Genomic DNA, 18861 nt, shown 5'->3' on the forward strand with positions numbered 1-18861 from the left:
CAGGCTTTCTTGAAGTGAAAATTTATTCTTACATATTTTGAATCCTCTCTTATGTTCTGCTATGCACACGACCTGCTTTCTTTTCTTTCTTACTTTGTATTTAAGTTTCAGTATTTAAGTTTATGATATATTTTTGTTTCTTTTCTCTATTCTGTATTTGTGTTCTGGTAAAATAAAAAAACAAAGCAAAAAATCCCACAGTTGTTTTTAAAAGACTTTTACCACAGAATCTTTTTGATATTTGTGATAGGATCCTTGGTGTTTTGAAATCTAAGTAAGCATGCTATTTTGTTTGAGAAGTAAAAGGAAGAAACATTTAATGTGCATTAGAAAACAGACTATTGAGAAGAGAATGATCAACAGTGTGAGAGGTTGCAGAGAGATCAAGAAAGATGAGGAGTGAGAAAAAAGGCCATTGGATTTGACAATTAAGAGATCAGTGGGAGTTTTGAAGACAACTTCACTTGAGCAATAAGATTGGAAGCCACACTGCAGAGAATTTAGAAGAGAATGTTGTAGAGGGCTTTCTTGAAACAATTAGCCACAAAAGGGAGACAAAGTATTGGAGGATAGCTAGTGGGGATGGATGGATGAACTGAGAGTTTTTTAAGCTCGGGAGAGACTTGGGTGTGTTTTTAGGCAGCAGGCATGCGTCCTTTAGATATGAAGAAATAGCATACTAATGAGAAAGCAGAGATGATGGAGTGCGTAGTCTGCTGGAGAAGACGCCATGCAGTGGGACCATGTGTGCATGTGGAGGGCTTTTCCTTGACAAAGAGAAATGCTACCTCTTCATTTGAGTCAGAGGTGAAGGAGTTTTTGAAGTTATAGAAATTTCCTTTGGTAGCACTGTGAAGAATGGACTGGTGAGAAGCTTGAAACAGGGAGACCAAATTAGGAGGCAGCTGGAATAAATAATCTGGTTAAGAAGAGATGAGGAGCTAAACTGAAGGAGTTTCTGTGTGAATAAAAAGAGAAGTCATACTCACATGTATACATATACATACATGTATACATATATAAGAAATTATCATGGGTAGTAAAGGCAAGAGTTGCCAAACTTATTTGATACGTTGGTAAATTGAGGATGACTCTGAGATTGTTAAACTTGGTGATTTGACTAATGGTATGCCTTCCACAGAAATAGGCAAGTTATAGAAAAGGGTGGGTTTTTTCCAGGAGGAGGTTGGTGGAAATAATGAGCTCAAACATTTTGAGGTTGAAATGGCTCTAAACATTCAGTTTGAAATGTTCTTTAAACAGTTGGTGATGGGGGACTAAAGCTCGAAAGAGAGAGTAGGGTTGCCTATATAGATCCAGGAATCATTTTATAGAAATGATCATTAAATCCCATGAGAGCTAATGTGTCACCAAGAGAAAGTATAGAGATAGAAAAATTCCAGAAAAGAGCCTTTGGAAACATTTGCACTTGGGGGAATGACATGGATGTAAATGCAGTAAAGCAGTTAGAGAACAGAGAAATAGGAGGATAACCAGGAGACAGTAGTGTTATGAAAACCTATAGAGAAGAGAGTGTATAGGAGGAGAGGGTGTTCAGTAGTTTCAAATAAATAGATAGAAGGATCAAGAAAGATGAGGCCTGAGAAAAGATCATTGGATAGGACAATCATGTGATGGTTGGTAAATTTGGAGAGAGGATTTTCAGTTGAGTAATGAGTTGGAAGCAAGATTACAGAAGATTAAAAAATGATCGAGTTTGGAGGAAGTGGACCCAATGAGTGTAGACACCCTTTTCTATATGTTGAGCTGAAAAAGAGTGATAGAGGGCCATAGCTTGAGGTGTTGGAAGGGTCTAATGAAGAGACTCTTTTTAAAAAAAATGAATTAGGGAGATTTTGATATGTTTAAAGCCATTTGAAAAAGAAACAATACAAAGAGAGAGGTTGAAGATGAAAGATGGCAGGAGGGGGAAGATGAGGGAAGAGGGGGAGGAAGAGGGGAGAGAGAGAATGAGAATATGATTAAAGTTGCAATCTGCTATAGCATATTGGAAAGGATAGGCTCAAGGGAACCCATAAAGGCTTGGCCTTGGCCACCTCCTTGATTTACCCTTTGTGATTATAGCTTTTCTTATAGTTTCCACTTCAAAATCTGTTTTTTATATATTTAAAACCCCTTATTTTCTTCAGTAGCTTTTTTTTTTCAAATAAAATAATTGTTCTTTATTTAAAAAGTTCTCTTAATTATTTGCTTCTGTTACTATCTAGTTCTCTTTTTCTGAAGATTTCTGATAGGGAATGAGATAGAGGCAGATGAATATACTCATTCACTAGTAAGGTACAGGGACTTAATACACACACATTTGCGTGTGTGTGTGTGTGTGTGTGTGTGTGTGTGTGTGTGTGTGTGTGTATACAGTAAGTGACTTTTGTTTCTCCCTTTTTGGAAGCTGGTTGGTGGACAGTTTGATTTGGAAATGAACTTTATCATCCAAGAAGGGGAAAGTATTATTTGCATGGTGAATCTTTTGGACAAATGTGACGTTACTTGCCAAGCAGAAATATGGAGCATGTTTACTGCCATTCTGAAGAAGAGTATAAGAAATCTTCAGGCATGCACTGAAGTAGGTCTTGTTGAACAAGTGCTCAGGAGAATTGACAAAGTTGACAACATGATTGCAGGTATGACTTTCTCTGTCAGCAGAATATTTTTCAGAAATAAATTAAAATAGATATTCAAAATATTTTTTCTATTCCTTTTTATGTTTAATTGCTTGATAAGCAAATTCATTACAATTGGTAAGTTTATCTTATTTATTGTGAAACATAGGTATATGATGATATAAAAATTCTACTCTTCTCTGTCCCCAGATCTTTTAGTTGATATGTTGGGAGTGCTGGCTACATATAATTTGACCGTACGAGAGCTAAAGCTGTTCTTCAGTAAACTTCAAGGAGAAAAAGGCCAATGGGTAAAATATTTAGTCTTTATTTTTTAATTGTTATTTGATATTTTTTGAAAGTCATATTTTTTTCTTTTAAATGTAAAATTTGAAAATAATGGGGACAGACATCTTGAGCAAGTGTCTACAGATAGTTTTTATTCATTTGGATTTCCATTTTTTCTATACTTTCTGTTCCTGATACCTCACTAGTACAGTAAGGAGAAAGGTGGCATCAGAATAAAGACTCTGACACTATCTGACCTTTCTTCGAGTGAAACCAGTTGGGATAAAATTTCATAATTGAACTCATTGCTAGAATTAAGGAAAGAAGATGGATTCAGAATGATGTTCTTTCATTGATCTTCATCATGCCACCTTAATAATACTATACCCCTTCCCTCTCTCTCTAGCCCCTTTCTCCAGTTTGAAAGAAAAATGAATGAAAGAGTGGATGGGAGTGGTACTTTAGAGAAATGTTGAATCTAAGTTTAATTTAAAGGCAAACAAAATTAGAGACAAGCCCATTCCTTCTTCATTCTGTTAATTGTCAAGCATCATAGATAATCCAACCATGGGTTTATTGAGTAATTATGTGTGTTTTCCCTACAGTTATATTAGTGCCTTGTTGGGTTGAGGCAGATGACTTATGAGAAAGCGTATAGTTCCCTGGGATTCTTATTTTTAGCCCTAAGATTGGGACCATTGCTCCTTGGAAAAACTTCTTAGAGGATGATGTGAGGGGTCATGTGTATCAGTAAGGCAATAATAACAACGTGGATGATGATTTTCAAAATGCCTATGTAGTTCTGTATCACAAAGTATACGAGACTCTCCACATAGAATAAGTAAACCGTTCAGACACCAGAGAACCATGTCCCACAAGCCCTTTATCAAGGCTATCACAGCAGTAAAACATCCAATAGACAACATCACAGTATGGAGCCTCGCCATCCCAAAACCTCTCCAACCTCCTGCTGGGGTCTCCCCAAAACAAACTCACAGTGCAGCTAAGTCAGCCGGTTCAGCTCTAATTATCACAATGGCGTCCATAAGCAGCCATGACTGTTCTCTCTCAGCATTTCCTGTGACATAATTTCCTTTTCCTGTCAGGAAGCTCCTCCCACCACATGTAACCTAGGCTTCCTGTGATGTAAGCAGGTCACATGGCCTATTAATGGGTGGGAAAGATCTTCAAATCTAAATTGCTACTATACCATGACCTTAACTCAAGTGGACAAATTAGTAAGGTTAGCCATGTATACCACTGTGTCACTTTGTTTGCAATAACAAGCTCAGTGTCTTAAAGTATCTTGTATGTGTCACTTCCAGTGCCTTCTTTCTGAAATTGTCTTTCATTTACACAGTATGTATCTTTTATATACATACTTATTTGCATATCCCCACCCCTGTTAGAATGGTTGTTCCTTGAGGGCAAGAACCATGATTTTGCTTTCTTTTGTATCCCCAGCATTAACAGTGCTGGAACACTGTATTAAAAAGCATGTGGTAAATATTTGATGACAGACTGTGTGAAAGATGGTATCTTCTTACCTAAAATTCTTGTGCTGGGAAATGCTTATCATTTTATTATGTTTTTTGAAAGTCATATTGATTAATTTTATGAGACTATCAGATGTAATTGTTAAAGTTACTTGTTACTTCTTTAAAGAAACAAGTTCTAGGAGAAAAATGTTAAATATGTATTTATTCCAAGTGTAGAAATCATTACACACTGTTCTTATCTTTATCTGCATAATCCTTTGAAAAGGAAATGGAGTGGTGATTAATTGCAAATATCCTCTTTTAATGGGAAAGTGAGATTTAAAAGCTGCCTTAATACTTAAGAATATAGTCTTAACTCAAATTTTCACTTTCTTTGCCTTTTTTTTAAAAAGATTGTTGAACTGGTCCTAATATCATAATTATTACTTGCCTACTTCTAAAAAATATGAATCTATGTTTTTATCTGTAACTTGATCCAATTAAATCATACTTTTTACCTTTCAAAGGGGAGATTGCTGTAACATACATCTGTCTTGCTTGTTTGCATTTTGGTGGAAAGATTGAGTATATTTTATAGGATGATGAAATAAAATATTTTGCTGGGGGGCCATTAGAGTTCATGTAGTCTAGGTCAGGCCCTTCATTTTTCAGATGAAGAACTGAGCCCCTGAGAAGTTAAGTGACTTGCAATAACATGGCTGTTAAGTGGCAGAGCTGTGATTCTAACCCAGGTTCTCTGATTCCAAATTAAGGCCTCTTTCCCCTACACCATGTCATCTATAGGCCATGATCTACCTTGGCTGCAAAGAAAGCTTTTAAAAAACTGTCATTGTTTGGAAGTATGGATTGAAATATGTTATTTTATTTGCTTGAGGGCAGAGATTATTTTGCTTATCTATTTTAAATATTGTATGAAAAATTTTCAAAACTTTAGAGGGCTGTATAAATGTTAGAGATTTTTATTATTTGTATCTGCAGCCCTTTGTATATGGTAAACAATTAAAGTCTTATTCATTTATTTAACTTTTGTGACCACTAGCTTGACTGTTGATTGAACTAAGTATAAAGCTTTTGGGGAAAATTTTTGACTTCTGTAAAAATTAACTTTATGGATAAGGGCCCTGGAGAAACTTTGGGTGTTAACTGTATTTACATAGAATACTAATGACTACTATAAACAATTTTTCTTTGGTCATTTGAGATATTTCTACTGTGATGAATGCTCATCTGTTGGGTAAATATATTGCTTTGAAAGCATTGCAAAAAGCTCCAAAAAGCACATTGTAGCCTACTTCAATTAGAACATTGTTGTTCTCAAGTGTATTTTAAAAGATACAGATTAAATTGTTTATTTTATGTCGAGTGAAATCTTGATTGTTTTAATAGCCTCCTCATGCTGGGAAGTTGCTGTCTGTGTTAAAACACATGCCTCAGAAATATGGTCCTGATGCCTTTTTCAACTTTCCAGGGAAAAGTGCTGCAGTAAGTTACTCTTTTTTTTTTTGGAGAGGGGACGGCAGGGCCATTGGGGTTAAGTGACTTGCCCAAGGTCACACAGATAGTAAGTGTGTCACGTGTCTGAGGCCACATTTGAACTCAGGTCCTCCACACTCCAGGGCCAGTGCTCTACTCACTGTGCCACCTAGCTTCCCCAGTAAGTTACTCTTAATCATGCAGTAGATATGTGGCCCATTTTTCTTAACATTTTAAGTCATATTAAAAAATAGTTCATATTATTTTACTTTACATTTTTCCCTTTGGTCTTTCTCTGCAGGTCTCAACCTTTTTCAGTTTTAGACCCTTTATTCTGTTTATCATTTTCCCTCTGATATTACTAATATTTTTCTCATCTGTTGTAGAGAGTAAGACTAATTATTTGGAGTACACTAGACTAATTTTTATGATGCTGACTTTCCAAGGAAGTACTACCTAAGTGGTCTTGTATTTTGATATTAACAATGAAATTTCAAAAATTGGCTTAGTTGAAGTTTTTACAAAGTACCAGAAGAGAATGAAAAAGATGTTTTAAAAATTGTAATAGCAGCACGATTGATGAGATTACAGTATTGTGACTATTGCAATGGATCCCTGAGAACCCTAAGGTTCAGGGCAACAATTCCTTTAATAAAAACATATACAGAACCTGCAGGTGAGAGTGATACCCAGAGCAGTAAGAAGGGGTACAAGAAGGTAAAAGAAGACAAAAGATCCAGGTAAAGAGATTAAGCACAGTTAACAAAGAAGTTCCCTGGTGTCTCAGGAACTTTTCCTCTCTCTTCCTCCCTTCCTCCTGCTGCACCGCCCCTCCCCCCCCCCCCCAAAAAAAAAATTCCAAGGGCAAAATTAGTTCAGATTGCCCAAATCTACCACTTTGTTTTTTGCCTCACAATAGCTCACACTGTTGTTGTGGGAATATGGGAGCATGACTCTAGTCATCCTCAGTACCACTAGGTTCTTGGCCTACAACAACTAGGAATTGTTACTTAATGTTTATTAGGCTATCCTTCCAAACCCATTCCAATACATTTGCCCTCTTACATTTTTTTTCAAAAATTTTTTTTCTGAGTTTTTCATTCTCTTCTGTTTCTGAGCACAATCTTTTATCTCTAAAAAAAGTTATTTTCTTAAAAATTCCTACTTGGATATAACTAAATGATAACTTTCAAAAGATAGGAATGTTTTAAAAATTGATATTTGAATTGTTAAATATTATATGGATTTTTTATTTTCCAGAATCTTTCATTTGTTTACATACGATGTTGCTTATAGACACAGTTGTTAGTGATTTTAACATCATTAGTCATGCTTGTTGATATTTTGCAGGTGGTATTGTTGGTCTTCCAAATATTTTCAGAAAACTTTGAGTAGTAGGTATTTTAAAGCTAGTTAGTGATGATTTTTAGCATCTTATCCTTATGTATACTTCTCAGGGTAGAGGCAAGTGTGAATGGGGAGAGGGCCTACCTTCAGGGTAGGGGTTTCAAGTCCTACTGCTGACATATAGTGTCTGTGTGATCCTGGGTAAGTCATTTAACATTTTGGCTGATCTACTCAGGGACTTCCTATACCTGTGAAATCACAGATCTAGACCAATGCCTCTCTAGCCCTTCCATCCCCCATTCAAGCAAAATTATACTATTATGACAAATAATGAACTAAGTTTCTAAATGTAATTTCATAAGTGTGAGTAACATTATGAGCAAAGCATGGTGCTTGTACTTACTATGAATAATTAAAAACAGCCTCTGCCCCCAGGACCTTATAATCTTTTGAGACATACAGCATGTAAAACAAATTAGTAAAAATAATTTTGAGTAGTAAGGATTAATAAAAACTAGGAGGATCAAGAAACATTTCCCTCGTAAGAGGTGGCACTCGAGCTGATTCTTGAAGGAATCCAAGGATTCTTTGAGACTAACCTGAGTGGGGAGTTCATTTTAGGAATAGGAAACAAGGCAGTGTATCATGGTGGATAGAGAGCTGGCATTAGTTCCAGGAATAGCTGGATTCAAGACCTATTTATGATGAATACACATTGAATACTGGCTTTGTGACACTGGGTAGTCATATTACTGTATTCAGTACTCTATGCCAGAGTTGTCAAACTTACCACCTGCAAAACTCAACTATCTTTTTGTTCAGTTATTTCAGTTATATCCAACTTTTTGTGACCCCATTTGGACTACTTTTAAAAGGTACAAGAGTGATTTGTCATTTGCTTCTCCAGTTCATTTTACAGATCAGGAAACTGAGGTTGTGACTTGCCCAGGGTCCTGACTTCAGATCTGCTCTACCACTGTGCCACCTAGCTGCCCCAGCTATCTTTGGATACATTTAAATGTAGTACCTTGTACAAAAATACTTAAGAGATGGTGTAATTAAATACTAGGTAATTGTTCTTTGAGTGATTCAAACCTTTTTCTCTAGGCTATTGCATTACCTCCTATAGCCAAATGGCCATACCAGAATGGATTTACCTTTCATACCTGGCTAAGAATGGATCCTGTAAATAACATCAATGTGGATAAGGATAAACCTTATTTGTATTGGTATGTATTTTTCATTTGTCCAGGGTTGTTTATTTGTTTTGGAAATTTATAAAAAATCTTAAAGAAAAAATAAAAACTTACTTTTTTCCTATAGTTTCAGAACAAACAAAGGACTTGGCTATTCTGCTCACTTTGTTGGAGGTTGTTTGATTATAACTGCAATAAAATCCAAAGGAAAAGGGTTCCAGCACTGTGTAAAATTTGATTTCAAGCCACAGAAGGTATCTAGTAAATCATTTTAGTGTTTTATAATTATGACAGCATATTTGTTTTGTCACATTTTTTGTAAGTGAATATGTTGCTAGCTTATGGTTATTGATAAACTTGTGCTTATTTATATAATGGTTTTGAACTTATAACGTGAAGTGAGTAGTATCTACATTTCTGCTGAGAGTAAACTAAGTTGAAATGCAAAATTTAACTACTATACTTTTGCTTTTGAGAATACTGTAAAAATGACAGTTTACACTTCTGGAAAACCCTTTGCCCACTGTCCAGAAAAAAAAATACTGGTGGAAATTATGGTAATAATAGAATTCTAAAAGTATGCCAATCGGTATAGCTTTAAATTTGGAAAACTACTTCATGTGGCAGTTTTGATTCTTCTGTTCAAAGTTTAAAAACACATTTCAAGCTTTGTAGAGCATGTAGGACATTTAACGTTCTTCTGTCAAAAATGGAGACTTTCTTGCTATCAGGTAAAAAATAATAACAACCTTATAGGCACCAAGTGAATATGATGTTTATATGATACTTTTTTTCAGCATATAAATATTTTCATTTGAGCCATCATCTTAACTACAACTCTATTACCCACTATCCTGACTTGTAATAGGTTTCCATATTTGTGTAGTATCGGAAAATGGCATTGTTATTAAAATTAGCAATATCACCTTAGCGGTTTTTCTAAGGCTCTGTGTTACCATTCTGTTATATGCTAACAGCTAAATCAAATTGCTTTTCTAAACCTTTTAATTTAAAAGCCTTCTGGATCTTGTTTAATTTTAGATGAGAATACATTTATGTCAGAGAACTGCATATACTTTCTACCTTGTGTCATAGTATTTAGAACTCAAAGGAAATTTAGAGATTAGTTTCTCCAAAATGCTCATTTCAATTTACAACTCTGGGGTATACTGGTAATGTTACATAGTTGTGGTTTGAACCTAACTCTTCCGATGAACAACGTAAGGCCTTTTTATTACACCATCTTGCTTTCCACAAATAGCTTTTTATTATCTCCAAATACTTTCACTAGGTGGCCACCAGTTGGTATCAGGATAACTTAATTTTAAACAATATTTATGATTTTTTAATGATTTCTATTTCTGTTTTCTCAGTGGTATATGGTAACAATAGTGCACATTTATAACCGCTGGAAGAATAGTGAGCTTCGGTGTTATGTGAATGGAGAACTGGCTTCATATGGAGAGATAACATGGTTCGTCAATACTAGTGATGTGAGTAGTTAAAAAAATTTAAAAATAATTAAAGAAAAGTTTGAAGTAGAAGTATGAACCTTTTTGAGATCATTCATCTGATAGAATAAAATGAGCAATTTTAAATCTTATATTTCCTTTTTTCAGGGTGATATATAAAAATTATTACCCTAGTTCATGTTATTTTTTTAATTTATAAAGGAGAAATGTGTCAGGGGGTAGAATAAGTTGCCAGAGAACCTATTGTTAATGCTGTAACCTTCTTTTGTGGTTGGTATGTGTTTTTAGAGAATGTAATACCTTGTTTATCTGTTTACCAAGTAATAGCAGTTCCTAGGGCCATAAAATTTAAGTATTTTTTTGTCCAGGCTTATCTTCAGGCTGAACCAGAGATTTTTGTTCTTTTTTTCTATTATGGACACTTTTGGCAGTCTGGCAAAGCTTGTGGATCATTTTTCAGAATGATGTCTTTAAATGTACAAAATATGATACATAGGGTACCCAAAGGAAACAAGTTATATTAAAATAAAGATAATTTTTAATAATTTGAGAATGTTTTTTCCAATTTTTTTTACATATCTTTCTTTTCTTTACAATTTCCACCTAATTCTCCAACTTCTATAATCTAGGGATTAAGCAGGACAAGTCTAATCCCCTTTCTGTGTAACAGTCCTTCAGATAACTGAAAATATCTGTTAGCTCACTCCAGTGTGGAATTGGCTGCCTTAGGAGGGTGATGGGATCTCTCTCCAAGACTTCACGCAAAGTCTAGATAATCATTTATGAGCTATGCTATAGAGATGTTACTATTTTAGTACAGATATAGTACACTATATGGCCCCTGAGGTTTTGTATTCTGTGATTTATTAAAAAGATATGAATCTGTATTAATAAGAGAAAAATGTGAACTACATTTATTGCATCTACTTGTGTGAAATTTAGCAGGGGTAGTGCCTGAAACAGAATTTTAATAACTGTCAATCAACCAGCATTTATTAAGTGACTGATATCTGTTTGGCCCTGTAGTAGACACCAGAGGTAACCCCTTCCCCCAAACCAAAACCCAAACAAAACTAAAGAAAAATATCCCAGCCACTGACTTCCAGGATTGTCTTATTAGCCTTACCAGTAAACATAACTTTTTACTTTCATTATGATTAATTTAAAATTCTCTTCTGTTTTTTTCCATAGACATTTGACAAGTGCTTCTTAGGGTCTTCGGAAACAGCAGATGCCAATAGAGTGTTTTGTGGGCAAATGACTGCTGTTTACCTTTTCAGTGAAGCTCTCAATGCTGCTCAGATTTTTGCTGTTTATCAACTAGGTTTGGGATACAAGGTACTTTGCTATTTCACACTAATCAGTCTATCATATTGGAATATTAAATTGATTTGTTAAATGTGAATATCTTAGACCTTGAATAACGTCATTGATGGTCTTGAGTAACCTAGGTCATGATAAAATACTGCTTGGGAAGTAATGATTTACATTGGACTGATTACTCTTGGTCTTTTATTTTGGCTTTATGCTGTGAAATATGCAGCATACAAACATTTCCCTAAACACATCTTCCCACAAATTAAGGTAAGTTCATCTTTCCTGAAATAGCTCACATTATAGGTAATAATGTCTTGAAAAGAACTTGTTTACCTCAAATAAGTGGGTACTCTGTATTTAGGGTATTAAGATGTTGACTTACTTGTTTTCAGTACCTCAGTGGATATATGACCTTCTCTCTTTGTGGATTCACCATGTATCCCTTATCATTCTGTGGGATTCCTGGTAGTAGCTTTTAAATACTTTAAATTTAAGGTTTGTGCCTTGCTGGAACAATTACAAAGGGAAATTTTTCATTTTATTTAGTCATTGTTCAGAGTATGAGGCATATTGAGTTATCTCTCTAATCACCTTTTAGAACCATTAAAAATTTTCCAGTTTCTCCAGCCATATCCCTAGAATTACATTGGAGCAACCAAGTGAGGTGGAAAGTAGCCAGAATATTTAGGTCGAAATCCTAGTTTTGCAACTTACTGGTATTACCCTCAGTATTTTCATTGATCTTCTCAGGTCCTCAGTTTCTTCATCTATAAATTTAGAGTTTGGGCAGATAATGCTAAGGTCTCTTTCTGATCTAAATCCTGTGATAATTGAAATTGATATCCATCAGTATGTATGGAAAATGACTGCTGATTTTGTTTGGAGTAGAGGTTCTTAATTCACTTGGGAATTATTGTTGATATTGGTGTGTCCAAATAGTGGATAAATGATAACTCAGAATGGAAATAAGCATTGCTTCTTGCCTTGTCCTTTGGCATCCATTTTGCATGTTAGCTATCATGGAAAACTGTTAGGTATGATAGTATAAATGGAAAATTTAGAAGTTTTACAGGAATTATTTAAGGTCATATAGCAAGGATTATGGGGTCTAGAAATAGCTATGGTCACCCCTCAGCCTGCTACTTGACTTAATCCATATTTAATCATATTCTGAGTGCTATAGTAATGTATGGTTATATTTATTTATCTCCTCATTAACAAAGAAATCTTCAAAATAATCTACCGATTAACCAAGTTCCTCCATCCTGTTAACAATCCTACTTAATAAACTTCCCAAAAGAAGTTATTCGTTATTACTCCGTGTCTTTGCTTGTGCCTCTATGTGTAGCACTTAGCATACTACCTGCAACATGATAAGGGTTTCATATATTCTTTCTCTCTATTTTAAATCCCTTTGCTTGCCTATCTTTAAATAGGTATTAAAGATACTGAATTTATAATTTATCAACAGGAAAATAATAATGAAAAGGATTATTTATTTACATTACATTATTTACAATAGTGTTCACAGCCATAGTCACCTCAAACCCTAGCTGTAATTGCAGACTTCTCTTTGATTCTGAAAGCACCATCCCATTCAGTCAGGATAACAAATTAAGAATTTTCGGAGGCTTCAAAAATCCATTTCATCTTTGTAAAGATAAAGGTTTTAATAATTTTATGAACAAAGAAGTCCCCTTCATTCTCTTTCTCTGTACCTTTTTCAGTCTCACAACAGGAAAAAACATGCTCTTTAGAGCTGACTCTTTGTGTGGTAGTTAAATTGTTACTTCAAAATTCTATAGCATCTCATAGTAGGAGTGTTAGGGGAAAGGAACTAGCCTTTATTAAGCACCTACTATGTGCCAGGCACTTTATAAATACTATCTCATTTGATCCTCCCAACAACTATGTGAAGCAGGTGTAATGATGCCCATTTTACAGTTGAGGAAACTGAGGCAGACAGTGGTCAAATGACCTACTCAGTGTCACATAGCTAATAGGTATCTGAGGTAGGATTTGAAGTCAGACCTTCCTGACTTCAGATTTACCACTGTATCCACTGTGTCACTTAACTATTTTATTTTTTATGGGAGGAACTGCTGGAGCTGGTGTTACTCCAGTGTAGAGGTTCCCAAACTTATTTGACCTACCCTGCCCCCTTTAAAAAAATTACTCTGTGCTCCCCTGGAAATCTACTTTCTCGAATCGTTCAGCAGTTTTTTTTGTTTGCATCTTTTCAAAAAATGTAAAATATTTTTAAAAAAAATGATGCATCTTAAATTTAATAATTTATTATAAATTTGTGGTTTTTTCCCTGCCTTAAAATTTTGATGATGCAATGTTATATCAGGTAGCCATATAATAGCATATTGTAAACAAGTCATTACACACACATGTTCTTGCCCATACATGCTGGATTTCCTAACAATGTGTGAAGCACTTGCCTGCCAACATTTGCTTGTTAGGACCTGTTGGTGGACTTGACAACTGATCGGTTGTAACTTGCATTTTGTGTGTTTATTTAGAAAATAATGTAATCACTATGACTTTAACTCTGTTATACTAACAAACAGATGAAACATGTATGAATGTTTTTTTCAGAATTTTCTTATCTTCTCTTCTTTCCTTATTTTTCCACTGCACCCTTATTTTTATTCAGCACCCCCCAATTGTACTCAAGGCTACTACCACCTCTCCTTAGATTGTTCCAGTGCCCCCTCCAAGGGGCGGTATTGCCTTTTTTGGGAACCTCTGCTTAGTGAGCAGAAGATCCATACTCCCTCTAAATTTTGACCACCTTATTATAGCTAGTGACTAAACAAGTAACAGATTTGAAAAATTCATTTAAGATAAAAGGAATAAGTATGCCTCACAATTCTGTGTTGATTTATGGTATTCTTTACAGAAGAATTTCTCATATTGCAATCTGTTCTGAATTGGACCTGACTCAAGACAGCCTTCTGGTACTTTAGGTTTGATATTGGAACAAAATAAGATGCTTGTAGATCATTCTATAGGTAATAAAAGGAGATTTGGTTAGCCTTGGTGAAAGAAGGATATTACAAAGGAAAAACACTAAGGACACCCTGACTTGATTGAGTTAAAAGAAGCTCCTTTGCCTGACTTTCTCTCCACACAGTCTCTAGAACTTCTAATTGAATATTTTTTAAACAAAATTGGTAGAAAAATCTGAAACGAATGAGGTCAACTCTAATTCCCTAATTACTTAGCTTAAAATAGTTTCTCTTGCCCTATCCTTTGTTTCTGGATAAATTTATTGTCTTATATTTGTGTAGAGATATATTACTTAGTAAATTTTTAAGAGGTTATTGAAATTGTAAACATCTATTCAAATGAACCTTAGAGAGTATTGTATTAAAGTAGCAATTTTTGCAAACTGCTTTAGGGGGGACTTAATTCTGAAGCTTGAAATGTTGGAAGGTCTTAGTTGAAGAAATATGGTAATGGCAATCCTTTCTGAGAGTTTATTATATCTGGTTCTTATTTTTAATTTAAAAGATCTTTAGAAATAGTTATATTCCCATTAATCTTGAGTGAGTAAATTTTTCTGTTAGCTGAAATAGTAAAACAAATGCTGATTTCATTTTATCATCAAGCTTTAGCTTTAGAGAAGAAGGTGAATTCAGTTTATTTTTAAATGTCTTAGTGATGCATTTTATGCCACAGTCACTTTACAATAGCTTTCACAAAACTCTTGAATTAGTTTCTAAAACAAAAATACCACTCAATTCCTCTTGCCTCTATTTTGTGTTCCTGTAAATTTTTTTTTTTACATATAGGAGTGAATCAGAGTATTTCTGAACGCACAAAAGTACAAAGACAGTGCTTATGTGTTTTGCCTTTTCTTGTTAAGTTGTGCATATAGATCTCAGTTCAGGATTACCTCTCTTTATTTCTTTCTCATCCCTTAATTATTCGTTTTTTATGTCATTGCCTCAAATTCACCTTAGACCTATTCCCTCTGTCTTTGTATATTCCTTCTAGCTGTACTGCTAGTGGTACAGTTTTTAAGAATTAGAAGTATCATCCTCTCATGTAGGGATGTAAGCAGTTCAGCTCCATTGCATCCCTTATGTTTTCTTTCCCTTTTTTCCCTTTTTATGTTTCTCTTGGGTTTTAGTATTGGAGATGAAATTTTTTGTACATTTTTGGTCTTCTTCTTATGAAAGTTTGAAATCTTTCTATTTCGTTGAATGACCATTTTTTCCTTGAAGTATTATGCTTACTTTCACTGGGTAGGTGATTCTTGGTTGCAGTCCTAGCTCAGGGGTGGGGAACCTGTAGCCTCACGGTCACATTTAGCCCTCCAGATTCTCAAGTGCAGCGCTTTGACTGAATCCAAACTTTATAGAACAAATCCCCTTAATAAAAGCAGCTATTCTGTAAAACTTGGACTCCGTCAAAAGACTGCACCCAAGGACCCAGATGGCCACATGTGGCCTCAAGGCTGCAGGTTCCCCACCCCTGTACCTAGCTCCTTTGACTTCCAGAATATCATGTTCCATGACCTCCAGTCCTTTAATATTTCACCTGCTAAGTCCTGTGTAATCCTGATGGTGGTTTCTCAATATTTGAATTATTTTTTTCTGGTCACTTGCGATATTTTTTCCTTGACCTGATAGTTCTGTAATTTGGCTGTAATGTTGCTTGGAGTTTTTATTTTGTGATCTCTTTCCTGAGGTGATCGGTGGATTCTTTCAGGGCCTATTTTGCCCTCTGGTTCCAGGACATCAGGGCAGTTTTCCTTGATAATTTCTTGAAAGATGCTGTCCAGATCCTCCTTTTGATTATGGTTCTCAGGTAGTCCAGTGATTCTGACATTGTTTCTCCTGGATCTGTTTTCCAGGTCAGTTACTTTTCCAGTGAAGTATTTTACATTTTATTTTTTCATTCTTTTGAATTTGTTTGATTGATTCTTGATGTCTCATAGAGTCATTAGCTTCCACTATCCAGTTCTTTTAAACAGTTGTTTTCCTCAATTAGCTTTTGTACATCTGGCCAGTTGTACTTTTTAGGGAGCTATTTTCTTCCATGGATTTTGGTGTCTTCTTTTCTGTTTGGCCAAGTTTGCTTTTTAAGCAGTTGTTTTCTTTTTCCATGCTGTTCACTCTTTTTTCATAATTCTCTTGCATCACTCTCATTTCTTTTCCCAGTTTTTCTTCTACCTTTCTTATATGATTTTTAAGCTCTTTTTTTGAGTTCTTTCATGAGTTCTTTCTGGGTTTGAGACCACTTCTCATTTTTCTTTCGGGTTTTGCCTATAGGTGTTTCAACATTGTTATCCTCTTCTGAGTTTGTGTCTTGGTCTTCCCTATTACCATAATAACTTTCTGTGGTCAGATTCAATTTGTCATTTTTTGCTCATCCTTTTTTGGCCTTTTTTCTTTCTTTTTAATTTGAGCTGTGCTCCTGGGTTGGAAGGGGCACTGTCTCAGGCTTCTTGTGCCAGGGACTTCAGGCCCTGGCTGTTTACTTGTTGCTGCACTAATGTTGTCTTGAGACTCACGGGTGACTCTCGTGTCTAATGCTGTGCTGAAAGGATGGATGAGCTGATGTCCTAGTGCTGGTGTTTGGAATATGCTGAGGGTTGGGTGTTTCTGCATTTCTCTGGGGCTACACTGAAGCATGTGTGGAGGTCTGGCCCTGGAGGCTGCCCCTTTGCCCTGGGTTATGCTGAAGCTTGTGGACTTCTGGTTGTGGGAGGATGCCTGTTTGCTTAGCCACCCAATTGGGTTGGTGTGTACCTATTTGCCCAGGTCTGTGCTGAAGCACAAGGAGGTCTGGCTGCTGAAGAATGCCTGTTGCCCAGGACTATACTGAAGCAGGTGGAGGTTCTTAGAGCTGGAGTCTGCTGGTTCCCCTGGCTATGCTGAGGCACATGGTGGGTCCTGGTGCTGGTGTTTGCCTTTTCCACCACACTGGGGCTCAGAATCTCCCTCTGGTTTGCTGAGCTGGGATTTGCTCCTGGTTTGCTGGGATGCTCCCTGTCCCAGACTGTGCTCTCCTTTTTCCTGAGTGAGACAAACCTTTCTTCCTGATCTCCCAATTTTCTTAGACTAAAAGATTGTTTCACCCCATCTTTTTGCTGGTTCTGATGTTCTGGGATTTGTTTTGGGGTGCTATTTTATGGTTACTTGGAGGTGAATATGGGAAACTTACGGTGATCTACTGCTTATTGCTCCATCTTGGCTCCTAGAAGTGATCAGGAGAGCTCAAGTTATTTAAAATAAAAATAAAAGGAAATGTTTTTGAAATGCATTTTCTCAGCTCCTACACAGTTTTTCTTTTTCTTAGAAATCACTGCTAGCTCAAAGGTACTGAGATGTAACCCTCTAAGAAGTAAGAGTTGTTTCCTTTTTGAGTAACTCATGGTAGCATATTAAGAAAATGATTAAAAAACTACTTTTATAACTATTTTATCTTAGCTTTCTTTAAACATTTAGCTTTTCTAATCTCTGGGAGGAAATTTTTTTTTGTGAAATTGAAATAAGTTAAGCTGATAAGTTTAATGACATTTTAAACAAAAATTATTTCAGCATTCTAGAGACCCTTTTCATGTTTTAAAATATAAAACACTGTAGAATTAGGACAGAAAGGGAACCAAAAATGTTATTCTTGGCATTTTGAGTGGCTACAGATAAAAGACTTTCAGAAATTGTTGGGTTTTTTTTTTTGGTTAGTCTTGGGAACTGTATATTTATTTATTTATAGATTTTTGTTATGCAAGGGTTTGTTATATATGGTGCTAAACATGAAATCTTTTGTACCCTAGGTTTAGTGTTATTGATTTACATTGCATTGCCTCTTTGAAATACAGAATCAGTCTTATTACAACTTTTTATGGCTTTCAGTGACTAGCAGAGTGTTCTGCAAATAATTGATGCTTAATAATTAATGGTTATTGAATTGAATTCAGTCATTTTAGAAATTAGTGCTACAGAACAGCTAGCAAAGACTCTCCATATCATCAGAAAACTTAACCAGTTATGCATTTCTTTAATGATATATTCTGTTGGCTTATTATTGACTCATGCGTTATAACATGCCATCCTAAAGTGTCTTTAATATTATTTCTTAGGGTACTTTTAAATTCAAAGCGGAAAGTGACCTCTTCCTTGCTGAGCATCACAAACTCTTACTTTATGATGGCAAACTTTCCAGTGCTATTGCATTCACATACAATCCGAGGGCTACTGACGCCCAGCTATGTCTTGAATCATCACCCAAGGATAACCCTTCTATATTTGTTCATTCACCTCATGCTCTTATGCTGCAGGTATGATGCACTTTTCAGAATATTTTTGAACGGGCAGTGTTTAGATAAGATCGTATATTTATATTGTTGTTGTTTAGCCATTCAGGTATGTCCAGTTCTTCGTCACCCTCGTGGAGTGTACTGTCCATGAGATTTTCTTGGGAAAGATACTGGAATGGTTTCCTTCTTCAGGGGCTTAAGACAAACAGAGGTTAAGTGACTTGCCCAGGTTCACACAGCTAGTAAATGTCTGAGGTCCCCTTTGAATTCAGATCTTACTGACTCTAGGCCCAGCATTCTATCTACTGAGTCACCTAGCTGCCTCTAATATTTTTATTTCTCTTTATTTATTAAATATAATATCTTAAA

The 18861-nt window shown here is 35.5% G+C and overlaps 1 protein-coding gene across 1 annotated transcript in view; it reads left to right on the forward strand.

Moving 5' to 3' along the window:
* LRBA (LPS responsive beige-like anchor protein) overlaps positions 1–18861 on the forward strand; it is an 820489-nt gene that overhangs the window by 97793 nt on the left and 703835 nt on the right. Inside the window, exons 2-9 of the mRNA XM_036763368.1 lie at positions 2411–2642; positions 2832–2932; positions 5795–5890; positions 8336–8457; positions 8552–8678; positions 9798–9917; positions 11088–11234; positions 18316–18513. Of these exons, the coding sequence (XP_036619263.1) occupies positions 2411–2642; positions 2832–2932; positions 5795–5890; positions 8336–8457; positions 8552–8678; positions 9798–9917; positions 11088–11234; positions 18316–18513 (1143 nt within the window). The remainder of the gene's footprint in view (positions 1–2410; positions 2643–2831; positions 2933–5794; positions 5891–8335; positions 8458–8551; positions 8679–9797; positions 9918–11087; positions 11235–18315; positions 18514–18861) is intronic.

Source organism: Trichosurus vulpecula, chromosome 6 (genome assembly GCF_011100635.1).
Source record: "Trichosurus vulpecula isolate mTriVul1 chromosome 6, mTriVul1.pri, whole genome shotgun sequence".
Lineage (NCBI taxonomy): Eukaryota > Metazoa > Chordata > Mammalia > Diprotodontia > Phalangeridae > Trichosurus > Trichosurus vulpecula.